This window comes from Penicillium waksmanii (assembly GCF_028829765.1).
Source record: "Penicillium waksmanii strain IBT 27052 chromosome Unknown utg000009l:1.0-4314994.0:1.0-4318279.0, whole genome shotgun sequence".
Taxonomy (NCBI): domain Eukaryota; kingdom Fungi; phylum Ascomycota; class Eurotiomycetes; order Eurotiales; family Aspergillaceae; genus Penicillium; species Penicillium waksmanii.
This window is the reverse complement of record NW_026643255.1, coordinates 964819-977225: the sequence shown is the minus strand read 5'-3', so window position 1 is coordinate 977225 and position 12407 is coordinate 964819. Positions and strand designations below refer to the sequence as shown.

At 49.2% G+C, this 12407-nt stretch overlaps 5 protein-coding genes across 5 annotated transcripts; all 5 read left to right on the top strand.

Moving 5' to 3' along the window:
* Window positions 1-2754: 2754 nt before the first annotated feature.
* N7481_010726 (uncharacterized protein) lies at window positions 2755-3864 on the top strand (the record flags this gene model as incomplete). The annotated part of the gene is made up of 1 exon (XM_057269945.1): window positions 2755-3864. One exon carries the CDS (start codon window positions 2755-2757, stop codon window positions 3862-3864), a length of 1110 nt encoding a protein of 369 aa, XP_057117119.1.
* Window positions 3865-4771: 907 nt separating this feature from the next.
* On the top strand, window positions 4772-6154 carry N7481_010725 (rRNA-processing protein LAS1; the record flags this gene model as incomplete). Its single annotated transcript, XM_057269944.1, has 5 exons — window positions 4772-4891; window positions 4953-5092; window positions 5155-5598; window positions 5670-5864; window positions 5905-6154. The coding sequence occupies 5 exons, from the start codon at window positions 4772-4774 to the stop codon at window positions 6152-6154; spliced, it is 1149 nt and encodes a 382-aa protein (XP_057117118.1).
* A 346-nt stretch (window positions 6155-6500) lies between these two features.
* N7481_010724 (hydroxyacylglutathione hydrolase) lies at window positions 6501-7734 on the top strand (the record flags this gene model as incomplete). Its single annotated transcript, XM_057269943.1, has 9 exons — window positions 6501-6525; window positions 6600-6687; window positions 6748-6819; window positions 6880-6913; window positions 6964-7174; window positions 7241-7332; window positions 7385-7519; window positions 7571-7597; window positions 7651-7734. The coding sequence occupies 9 exons, from the start codon at window positions 6501-6503 to the stop codon at window positions 7732-7734; spliced, it is 768 nt and encodes a 255-aa protein (XP_057117117.1).
* A 412-nt stretch (window positions 7735-8146) lies between these two features.
* On the top strand, window positions 8147-9939 carry N7481_010723 (putative NAD+ kinase; the record flags this gene model as incomplete). The annotated part of the gene is made up of 5 exons (XM_057269942.1): window positions 8147-8188; window positions 8245-8289; window positions 8358-9378; window positions 9439-9715; window positions 9783-9939. 5 exons carry the CDS (start codon window positions 8147-8149, stop codon window positions 9937-9939), a joined length of 1542 nt encoding a protein of 513 aa, XP_057117116.1.
* Window positions 9940-11346: 1407 nt separating this feature from the next.
* On the top strand, window positions 11347-12252 carry N7481_010722 (trafficking protein particle complex subunit 5; the record flags this gene model as incomplete). The annotated part of the gene is made up of 3 exons (XM_057269941.1): window positions 11347-11630; window positions 11669-11977; window positions 12045-12252. 3 exons carry the CDS (start codon window positions 11347-11349, stop codon window positions 12250-12252), a joined length of 801 nt encoding a protein of 266 aa, XP_057117115.1.
* Between the last annotated feature and the right edge of the window lie 155 nt (window positions 12253-12407).

Genomic DNA, 12407 nt, shown 5'->3' with positions numbered 1-12407 from the left:
GCGGTGGGTGTTTTGCATTTTGGCATTGGTCCCCTGAGCGCCGCATCCTGTCCCCCATGACATCGTTTGCGTTGGAAGTGGAGTCAATTGGCCAGAGGGGTAAAACAAGCAGAGGGGGACAGAGATCTAGGGTGAACTATGTATATGTGGTGTACATTAATGGGTGAGACCACCTGAAGAACATCTATAGAGTGAGTACGAGTACCATTATAGTCCCAAAGGGTTAGCGGCACTAACCTGAAAGCCCGAACCTCTCCTCAATGAAGAATAATCAATAAAAAAGAGCCCTAAACGGAAGCAAACCGGTTCCCGGCGGGCCCGAACAGGGCTGGTTTGGCAGTTCAGCGCTAAACACGATGAGATCCGCCCGGCCACGTTGTGAATGGTGGCTCTACCGCCAGAGTAGAGTGGATTTCCTTTTTAGGCTTTTTCACCGAATTTTCGTCGGGGTTTTCGCTCCTAAAAGTTGCTCACAGACCACGCGGGCCAGAATTAGCATTAGTATGTATCTATTGATCCCAACCCCGTTGACTAGTGCCACGTTAGTGACCATCCCAACTGGAAATTGGCCTTGAAGGCACCTATCGGAGTCCAAGTGCCAGGATTCATTGGGCCCATGAATCAGGATTCAGGAATGAGGAGATCAGGAATTATGATCTCCTACTCCGTACTCCGTACTTCGTAGAAAGCATGGCGCAGGGGACTGATCACATTCAAATCAGATCCTGGTCACTATGTGCATCCCCCTCCCCAGGAATACTAGGCCCCGGCCACACGGTCGGAAACTCTCGATATGCTATGTAATTTGGCTGGACTCGACCCTGGCTGACTTGGAAAGATGGGTGTACTCGAATAGGATAACCTAAAAAAACAAAAATAATACATAGAAAATAAAAAAAAACTTTGACCAACAACTCCACGTTCATTGGAATTGCCGAGCTTCCCGCCCAGCGTTGAACACGGGCGAACGCTGGTGCCGGTACGACTTCCACTCTTTTACCTTAATGAAACAGTTCCACTAGCCCGTACAACGCCTCCTCGGGTAATGCATGTTGTGTGTGCCCCATGCAACTCAGGTGACGCTTGAGGATGACTACCGTACGGCGCCGCGCCGTACATATTATATTACTTGACGATGGTGATCCTAAATGCAGCCCGCCTACGGAGCATAGTTCCAGGTGTCTCATTGGCCCAATCAAGAGCCGAGAGGGGCAGGATCGGAAGAAAAGATAGTGAAGATCGCGGTGGCGATGATGCATCTCCTGCATCATGTACTCCGGATGGAAGAGGACGCATGCCGGAGAAAAGAAACCAAGTTGCAAGTCAGATAATCTAGGCTGCGACGAAGCAGGCGAGAAGCCGTGGTGATTGGAGAGAATCCAATACACCAAGGGTGCCAGAAAGCCAGCAGCCAGCAGCCAGCAACCAGGAAAGTTGGGACGTGGCTTTGCCCCTCCGTCAAGTGAGAAAGACCTGACTCTAGCGTATGTACTAATCTAGACCACTTGGGAAAAGCCCCGTGAACAACCAAGCATCTGGTAGAGACATGACTCCGTCATGTTCTCTCATCGACATTAGGGTGACTCCACTTGGCCCCCTTGTCCATATCCCGGCAGGAACACGAAGGATGTGCGAGGCGATCTTGAATGGAGCTCATCACATTGTAACCCTTGCGTAACGGAGTCCGGTGCATGTACGGGAGGTGTGGTATAATGGTTAGTATGTACTCCATTACAGGATGGTTTTTGGTTTTTGGACTAGGGAGCGCCATGTTCCATGAAGAGAACAAAGGAAATGCCAACCACTACGGAGTACCACATCGTCGGTATGTATTGACATTCTCTTATTGCATGGCTGATCATCTCCGTGAAACGGAAGAAAAATCAGTCCTTAAGCGACTGAGGAGGGGAATATTGGCTGTCGATCTGGATGGATCGCGGGCCAAGCAGCATTCCATGGGCGGTTAAGAGGGCCAAGGTTCCTGACTCTTGGGTTGGAAAGTAAAAAATATTAAGCCAAAAAAAAGTCGATAAAAATTAAAAAAATTAATTTGGAAAAAAAAGAGGAAAACGGGAGTTGTGTCGCCCCAGAATGGGTCCGTGTGAAGGTCCACCTTGAAGCCAGTGGAGATGTGACTGGATTCTGACTCTGCTTTTTTCCCCACGCAGACGCGCGCGACGTATAGGAAATCCCCACCGTGCATTTTGTACCTGTACCTCCGGAAGATTCCCTGTCTCCTTCCTATGGGTCCCTGCCCGAAACGGTGGAACTTTGATTCATCATGGACCCGGCCCTTTATTTGGTTCTGGGACTAGGCTCGTTTCGTTAGTGTCAACGTCGTGTCATCTTAGCATGTGCGGTGGGATCGTGGAGCTGGGGCGGGTGGTAGATCGCAGCCTCCCTGGATTCCCTTTATAATAAAGATAATCTGCTCGCCCTGGCGCCGCCCGCCTTCAATCCTAGATACATACACTGTGACTATCCCACGCTCCCGTGCTGCGGTTCCTTCACAGGGACAACGGCCTTGCAATATTCACCTTCCCCCAACATCCCGTCCTTTCTCAACCAGCGAATTTTCCTTATAACTACTTTGGTCATCCTCTCACTGGACAGCCTGGGCATCATATAATTGACGCTCAGCTGCCTCAGTCAACTCACACATCTCCTTCTATGGCCAACTACTGCTATCAACAACCAGCCTCTTCGCCAGGCTCGCAATGGTTCCCGCAAAATGTCTCTAACCAACCCTCCAACATGCAAGATTGGACTCATGTTTTCCCTCGTCCTCGGCACACTAGGGTCATAAAGCCTCGTAGTGCGGGCAACAGTCCCTCGTCTGTCAGCCGAAGGAGAACAACCGTTGCCCAGAGTGCCATGCAAGGGATGCCGACCCAGTATCAATCGTCCCTTGAAGCTGCTTTACTTGCCTCTGCAGCTCGGAACTCTCGCCCGATCAGCTGGCATCCATCTTCAAACAGGGCCCGTGGCCTTTCGCACTCGTCATATGTCCCTGACTTCTCCTCGGAGATGTACCCCGGCATGGGTGGCATCTCAGATCAAATCAACGCCTTCCCCGTCTATGGCAGCGACAACATGATGCCCTATACCATGTCAGCCGGCCCTGCCTATTCACCTGGCTATCTTCCTGTGTATTCGGATCCAATGCAAGAGGCCATTCCCATGCCTCATCCGACTCCAGCACTATCGATGCCTGGCTCGCAGGTCGAGCAAATGGCCTGGGATGTCGCAGCAACCAACGCTGACTTCCCGAACGTGGCTCAAACGACTTCTGATGGCTGGTCCTTAGATATGCTTTCGATGGCCAACGTTCCCCCTGCGGAAACAGCTTGCCCTAGCTATGCTAGTGTGCCATCACCCGGTGAACTCAGCGGGCCCTCAACACCTGACTTTTTGCCAATTCAACAACTCGACGATTTTCCGATCCCAACTCAAACTAAGAAAGATGGTAAAGCCGAGGAGGAGTTAGTTGGCATGGGTCTCTACAACCAACCCGACCGATCTCTCACCCAGACTCAGCCGGGATCCCTGGGCAAGGGTCTCAAACTCGAGGAAACATTTTCGCCATCCGACGACGAGAACGACGAGAGTGTTCAAGACGTGGATGAAGGAAATGGCTTCCAACCTGTTCAGCAAATCCCAACCGAGCAGCCTGCGATCATGATCCAGCCGCAACAACCACAGACGACAATTTCCAAGCAACCATCTAAATCTGGAATGAACCTACTTCACAAATCCTTTTTCTTCGATCATGATGATCTTGATCAGCAGCCGATGCACATGGCACAGCCATTTGCGAACTTGAACCAGTCTTGCATGAACTACGGGTATGGTGGATGGATTTGAAGGCTATCCTGTGATTCCATTTTCTTTTTTTATCTCCTGCATTTTCCCCGACAATTTTATTTGATTGCGTGGTACGACAGCGGCATAGCAAGGAGTTTTATGTTTTTTTTTTTTTTTGGGATTGACGGAGTTAGAATGCATGGTCGGATACCCTGGGAATAGCATAGCGATCAAGCCGTGGCTTAACCATGTTGCTTTTGAGACATTAGCGAGAAGCGACTAGTCTCACAAATACAATCAAATTACCTCACCAAATATCACCTTTGTATATTCTTGTGGAGACATTTCGTAGTACTACTACTATGTAGTAGTATTACTCTTTTGGAGAGCTCAGCCGATCGGACCGCTGATTGGTTGCAGACCAGCTCCGTTCGGTAAAATAATCTCACTCTGAGGCGGCTTTGATCGCAAGCCCGCCAAACCAAGTTTTGCAGAATTCACCGTCATTTTAGTTTGTCATTGATCAATTTGAAATGACTTGGGGTACTGCAGTATCGCCGGTATTCAGAACAAAGGATATCTCAACACATGTACCACTGGTACTATCTAGATACACACTTGCAGTAGATGCGGCGGAAATGACCGAGCTTTCAATGAGACGTATTCTCGTAGCTGGTCCTATTTGAAAGACAGGGCGGGGCCTATTTGAACGTGTAATGTACCAGCACTGTACATTGCATCCAGCAGCTTTCCGGAAAAGAGGAGTCCTCTCTGGGGTAATAATGCGATCCAAGCTGAAGTGCATTTCCACTTGGCTGGCGAGTAAGACCGCCTCGGCAAAACATTCCCGATGGAACAACCTCCTTCCGAAAATATCTCATCGCCGAGAAAAGATATCACCAATCGGATATCGGGCTCGACAAAAATTCAGTGAGAATTCAACCGGTGAATTTACTAGCTCATCAAAATGGCCAAGGTCATCTTCACCGCTTGGAAAGACCAATCGCAATTACTTGACGTGCGAAGCAAGTTCTACCCGTCAGCTTCATATGAAGGCCCTGACTTGCGCTCACACGCCTGTGCCACAGTATGTGAATCCTGCCATATAGAGTATTTTTTCTTTGCTTTGTGCTGACTATTTTGTTTAGGTTGAGGCATGGAAGCTGCGTGGCAATGTTCCGCATCATGTTGAAGCAACTGCGCTGCTGACAGACGCGATTCTTCACGACGATGCCCAGCACAACTCGATTTTCTCCATTCGGGCCACTTACTCGGCGGCCTTTTGTCGGTATGCTACCTCGCAATTATTCATTTCCCCTCTCCATTTAATAAATACTAAGTACATCATAGATTCGTGACCGGTCTTGTGGACTCGAAAATCCAGGGCCCGCGCAAGACCATGTTTCAACGTGCTGTTGACCTGGGGTTGCCTGCCTCATTTGTGGAATTACGCCATGAGGCAACTCACCGGGAACCCCCGTCACTAGTTGTGCTGCGTAAGGCCTCACAGCGGTCCCTCGAATGGCTTTGGGACAACTACTGGGCCGGAATCGACGAGCTGGGTGACGTGCCAATGATTGAACGCAACGATATTGCTTCCATCGGGTCTGCCCTGGGTGATATCCTGCGGAAATATTCAACTGAATCGGAGCAATCGCAAAAGAAGCGGAAGCGGGATGAGGATGATGCACTTGCAAGCCAACTCATTTCGACATGCGCTGCGTCTGATGAAGGGGTGAAATTGCTGCCTGCTGTTCTGTTGGAAGAGTCTGTGTTGATTGATTCTGAACGACAGTGAGTTTTGTGCCCGAAACCGCGCATATGGGGTCGAATTACACCGGAGTATATGCTAACAACACTGATAGACTCGGAGAGTCCTTAAATAAGGCATTCAAGCATTGGGATCCCGTCCTTTTGAAAATAACTGAAAGCAGTTCTTCTTTCTTCACTCATTTTGCCGAAGCGCTGGTAAACAGACTGGCCTTCGATCCCGCAATTGAATCACCGCAGAATGCATACGCAGAAGCACTATACTTATGGCTAGACCATATATCGACCTCGTCTACCTGGGGGGGTTCATCGACCATTTTTCCCGCGCAGTTATGTTCTGAGTGCCTGTGAACAATGCTCTAGCCACTGGACTCAGACGCTTAGCAAGGAACTGGAGAAGAAGGGCAAGGCTACCAAAGTTGCTCCGGTCACAATCGGCAACTCTTCCAAGTTGAAGAGAACATCATCCAAGAGCTCCATGCATGTCGAGACTAACATATCATCGAAGCTCAGCGGGCATGGATGGGAACCTCTTCAAAAGTGGGACAGTCGGCCTTTGGGGATATCTTCAATCAACTAGTTCTATCTAATGTAATTGACCATAGAGTTATTATCACCTTGCTGCAGGCAGCCAAGGCCAAATAAAAAAATCATTTATCCGCCAATTATCATTTGCTCGATTTTCTATATTTTTCGATTAAAGTAGACCAATCAGATCGTATGCAATTACTAAGGCATAGTCCGACGGTCCTCGGGACAAAGTCGGTCCGCATGACGTTGCTGTGTAATCCGCTTTCTAGCTTGAACGAACGCGATAATATTCAATCCAAGAGCTTCCCCCGCACTTCCCGTTGTTGGTAATGAGTTTCACAAGAGCTGCACGATTTATAACTTCTCGTCCGTATCGCTTTCACTCAGCCAGAAACATGCATATCCAGTCGATTCCTATGTGTACGTTCGTTGCTCGACCCGCATTACATCTACGCGGCTAGCAATTGCCGATAGCTTACCATTCTTTTCTCTAGGGACGGGGAAGGGCAACAACTATGCCTATCTGGTGACAGATGAGCCCACGAAGCATTCCGTTATCATTGACCCTGCCAATCCTCCTGAGTGAGCCTCTTTCTCTCTCCATGCGAATTATGTGAAGAACTAACCGGTGCTCTGCGATAGGGTGGCTCCAGAGCTGAAGTCCCAGATCGACTCTGGAAAGATTGATCTAACTGCCATCGTCAACACACACCAGTATGTTTTTCGTTTCATCTGTTTTGAGTAGAAGTACCCCAGACTGACCGATCTACTTAGCCACTGGGATCATGCCGGAGGTAACGATGACATGGTAAGATGTTTAGGATTTATCTACACATTCTTCCAACTAACACCGCTTAGCTGAACCAATTTGGCAAGCTGCCTGTCATTGGTGGCAAGAACTGCCAGTCTGTCACACAGTCCCCGGCTCACGGAGAAACATTTAAGATTGGAGAGCGGATTACAGTGAAGGCACTGCACACCCCGTGCCACACACAAGATAGCATCTGCTATTTCATGCAAGATGGAGACCAGCGCGTTGTCTTCACCGGTGACACTCTTTTCATTGGCGGTATGCTTCCTGCTGATTTATTCTAGTGTCGCGTTGGTTTGATTTGCTCGAAACTAACTTGCTTAGGCTGCGGTCGTTTCTTTGAAGGAAATGCCGAAGAGATGCACAAGGCGTTGAACGAGACGCTGGCATCCCTACCTGATGACACCAAGGTCTACGTATGTTCATGACCTAGACCCGTCTATGGAATATTTTACTTACCCTTTCCAGCCCGGCCATGAGTACACCAAGGCGAACGTCAAGTTCTGCGTTCATGTGTCTCAGTCTGAGCCGATCCTGAAACTCCAGGCATTTGCCGAGGCAAACCAGCAAACACAAGGCAAATTTACCATTGGCGACGAGAAGGTATGTGCCATGACGTTCTCGTGCCTTTGATTAATACTGACAGAGATATAGCTTCACAATGTGTTCATGCGTGTCAATGTAGGCAAATCCCCCCTTTGCTAGGCATATCGATATGCTAATTTCAAATGCAGGACCCCGAGATCCAAAAAGTCACCGGAAAAACCAACCCAGTCGATGTTATGGCAGCTTTGAGAGAGATGAAGAATTCCATGTAGTTATAGCAAAACAAAGCAAATGTGGAGGGCCTAGACTCCAGGGCCCATTCTATTCCGGGGGATCTTCGTATTCCAGCGCGAGTTTATCCGAAGTCAATACTAGTAGCTCCATTGGTCAAACTAGGATAGGATAGGCGTGGGTAATCTTTAGAACAAAGAAATCCTCAAAAGCGTCTGTAGACTAAGAGTTTGATTCGATTTCACCCAGTTCCCCCTCCCTCAAGGGATCAAAAATGCGCCGACCGGCGGGCGAGTCGCGAGGGATGAGCGGATCGACGTCATGCCCACTTTCTTTCTAATCCGCGCTGATTGCCTTTCATTGCATCCCACCACACCCCGACCAGGAAACTATCTAAGCCACGCAAAATGACAATCTGATCAACAAGCAAACAAAGCTTACATACTTTGAACGATGGACTCTGACCGAAAGTCGTCCTCGCCCGCCGTAGACGAGGTATGTGGGCTGCGGACACGCGGGGCATCGCAAACAAACTGACCCACGCATGATAGAGCTACGGAGGGGCCAATGACCCCGATGCGCAAAACCGGCTGGAGGTATGTGATACCTCATAGGCTTCTTATTACCGTGCTAAGTTGTGCGTTTGTTCTCTTTCTCTCTCTAGGTCGTCTTCTACCCCGACTCGAGCCACCGCCGCAAATCCTCTCTGGTGACCATGGAGAAACCTAGATTCCGGCACCACTTCGACCAGCATGATAGGACAACCGCCTGCTATGTGCATTCTCTTATCGCAGGGGAATGGGCATCGCCTCTCAAGAATCCGGACGGGGCTGCGGAAGATGAAGAGGCTCAAGAGGTGATCCGTACACTCAATGAGGAGGAACCAACGATCGATACGAGCGCCCTCGACGACGACCATGTTGTCTCGATGGTTGATGGTGATGGTAGCAATATGAAACCATTTCCTACGGTCATTCAATCACGACATTTGACCAAGCGCCAGCTGTCGGACATGGCTTGGAATGTTCGCAAGCTATCAAAGAAGCTCGGTAGCATTAAGCTTAAGCTTACGGTGAAGAATGTCTTCGTGGTGAGCAAGGCATACGACGAATCTCTTGTTAGCTTAACGCGCAAGGTAACAAGGTGGCTTCTCTCGAAGGACCGTGATACTCTTTATAATGTGTATGTGGAAAAGCGGATGGAGACACACCCAGATTTTGGGACTCTCCAGCTCATTCAGGAGAACTCGTCGGCCAAGGGCCGGCTGATGTTTTGGGATCCAAAGCTCGCCCAGGATCAGCCACATCTCTTTGATTTTGTCGTCACGTTGGGTGGGGATGGAACGGTGCTTTACACCAGCTGGCTATTCCAGCGTATTGTGCCGCCGGTTCTGTCTTTTGCACTCGGCTCATTAGGGTTCTTGACAAACTTCGACTTTGCCGATTACCAGCATATTCTGGAGAATGCTTTTCGGGACGGCGTTGTCGTCAGTCTCCGGTTACGTTTCGAGTGCACTATTATGAGAAGCAAAGCACGATTGAAGGATCCTCATGCCATGGGACTGACAAGCCGAGATTTGGTGGAGGAGCTTATCGGCGAAGAAGGAGAAGACACACTGACACACACTCCTGATAGAGTGTATGAGATTCTAAACGACGTGGTGCTTGACCGTGGGCCAAATCCAAGTATGTCTCTACTTTCCCATCTGCCTGCGACGACTCATGCCCGTATCTAACCATTGCCAGCCATGTCCCAAATCGAATTATTTGGCGACGACGAGCACTTTACCACGCTCCTTGCCGATGGGATATGTATTGCGACCCCGACAGGTTCGACAGCCTACAACCTCGCTGCTGGTGGATCTCTATCACACCCCGAGAACCCAGTAATCCTCGTCACTGCCATTTGCGCGCACACCCTATCCTTCCGTCCAATTATTCTACCAGATACCATAGTACTCCGGATGGGTGTGCCTTACGATGCTCGGACAAGTTCCTGGGCCAGTTTTGATGGCCGCGAGAGGTGAGCTCTTTGCATGCATATATCTAATGAATGTCACGGCTGGCAGCCAGCTAACAAAGGATTGTAGGGTTGAACTGCATCCCGGAGACTACGTTACAGTATCAGCTTCGAGATATCCATTTGCTAATGTCCTTCCCCAAGGGCGACGAGGCGAGGACTGGGTGCATAGCATCTCGAAAACTCTCAACTGGAATTCGCGCCAGAAACAGAAGAGCTTCAAGTAGCGGACCCACTTCATGATATGCAATTTTTTTTTTCTTTCGGCGATATGTTTCAATTTGCTTTTGTTGGGCTAGCAACGACCACTGGATGGTCTAAGCTAGGAGTACATACGGGTCGAATAGGTGAGAGTTCCTAGATAACCAGAGGTATTATTCAAACTTAAAGACGTATGTATTTAGATAGAACCCAACGTATGGGGGCTTTTGCTAGTAGTCGGAGCTGGTCGACTTGGTTCAATGTCGCTGTTGGAAAATTTCGTATAGTGGATCATGCTTCCACATTTCAAGACTTTGCCGAAAAGAATTCTTTATTGTTTATTATTACTCGTACCTAGGTAGTACCTAATTTGAATGCAAATTTTCTCGAGTGGATAACGACCTCTAGAAGCTTCCCACTCTGATGGGTCTCGGTCTCGGTTTCGGTGTGGTGTGGTGTGTGGTTTCCGGGGCAGCTGGACCGCCCTATAAAAAGGGCCGTTCCCTCCCGAAATTTTTTTTCCTCCTCACAATCTTCTTCCACTCAACTTTCGGGCACAAGAAGCTTCATGTTGCTTTCTTGCTGCCTGGCTGAGCATGGAATCAAATCGCCTTATTTCTCCAACAAACTAACTTGGTAAGTTGCAGACTTTTTTCTTCGTTATTCGCATATGCATCTGCATTTGCAACACCACCGTTCCAGCTGGGCCTTTTGGCCCTTCTATGATGAAAACTTTTCCTACATTCGCAGTTTCCACGCTAGCCGTCGCTCGAACCTAAAGTTAGACGGCAATGGGCGCTGAATCTTCCTTGGATGTCTGATTGAATGCTGGTCAACGGATTTTTGATTTTTTTCTTACTTGACTATTGGGTCGAACCTCGCTAACATTGCTGGTTCTTCAGAATAGGAATTCTCTCTCACATACTCGTGTGCAATGCACTCTTCGGTCTGGATTAGACCAAATATGAATATACCTGGGGACTGTCACTACCGCCACCCATCTCCATCTGTGCTTGCTTGGCTGGTGAAAATCTTCATTGGCTCTGGAACGCATTTGTGGGAGGAAGTGCCTGGTTGTCAGTCACGCCAACATTTTATAGACCAAATGAATTACATCTTCTTGAAAACTGATGGATTTATCTCTTACCATTGTAAATATTGTAAACCAAATAAAATTTAAGCAGGATGCTGAGCCTGGACCTGGACTTGCTCTTCGACAAAAATTCCCCCTCTGGCTGCACCCGAGGGCGATGTGCTCCACCGTAGATCGCATCCACGTCGAACCTCCGACACTCCCCCTGGTCTATGTTGAACCAAATATCATAACCCTTGATCTGGACCAGCCACCTCACCACCCACAGCTACTACCTCGATCCTCGTTACCGATATCTATTCCCGTCTGAAGATCGCGCTCGTCGCATTTCCTCCACATCATGGCGGCACCGCCCAGGCACGTCTCCATGCTTTCCATCAGCAACAACAACGCCGGCACCCCCCAGTCCGCAGCAAGCGATAAACCACAAAGTCCGCAGCCACCTTCAACTCCGCAGCAGGCCTCGGGTCTTCGTGTGCCTTCCAATCGCAAAACCATCTACGACAGGCATCTCAACCGCAGCCGCAATGCAGAGCTCAGCCGGGCGAGCTTCGCCTACCTTTTTGCAGAGATGGTCACATATGCCCAGCGGAGGGTAACAGGTATCCAAGACTTGGAAAAAAGGTACGTCGGCCTGGCAATTTTGGTCAATCAGAACACAGTCTGCAGGTTCACTGGAGTATTGTGCCCACGCTCGTTCACGGCGATGCTCTGATTGGTACCTCCATTTACAAGTCCATGAACACTGACAAATCCAGATTAAATGAACAAGGATACCCTCTTGGTCTTCGCCTCCTTGACCTCCTCTTTTATCGATCTACCTCTACCTCCTCCTCTGCTCTCTCCAGCTCATCGACATCATCATCCCCACCAAACCGTCCTCTCCGGATCCTTCCCCTCCTCCATCTCATCCACGGCCCACTATGGAGACTCCTCTTCCAGCGCTCTGCCGATGCCCTCGAACATTCCGTGTCACCAGATACCCCCAATGAATACATGATCACCGATAATGACCCCCCTAGTCAATACTTATATCAGTGTTCCACGTGAGATGAACATGCTCAACTGCGCGGCATACATTGCCGGTGTCATTGAGGGGGTCTGCGATGGGTGCGGCTTCGAGGCCAAGGTTTCGGCTCATAACCAACCTACGGAGATGTGGCCTAGCCGCACGGTTTTCTTGCTACGTTTTGGCGATAGCGTGATGGAAAGGGAGAAGGTGCTTGAGCGCGCAGGTATCAAATAAGCGATCTAATGCTGCTATTGGAATGCTTCTTTCACACGGGTATAACCGACCAATACCAAAGTCACTCTGCTGTTTTACCACTGGGTCGAAATGGCACATGATTTTTGCACAAAGCCTGCTTGGTGATACCTACGCGTTATCTGTGTCGAGGGGAT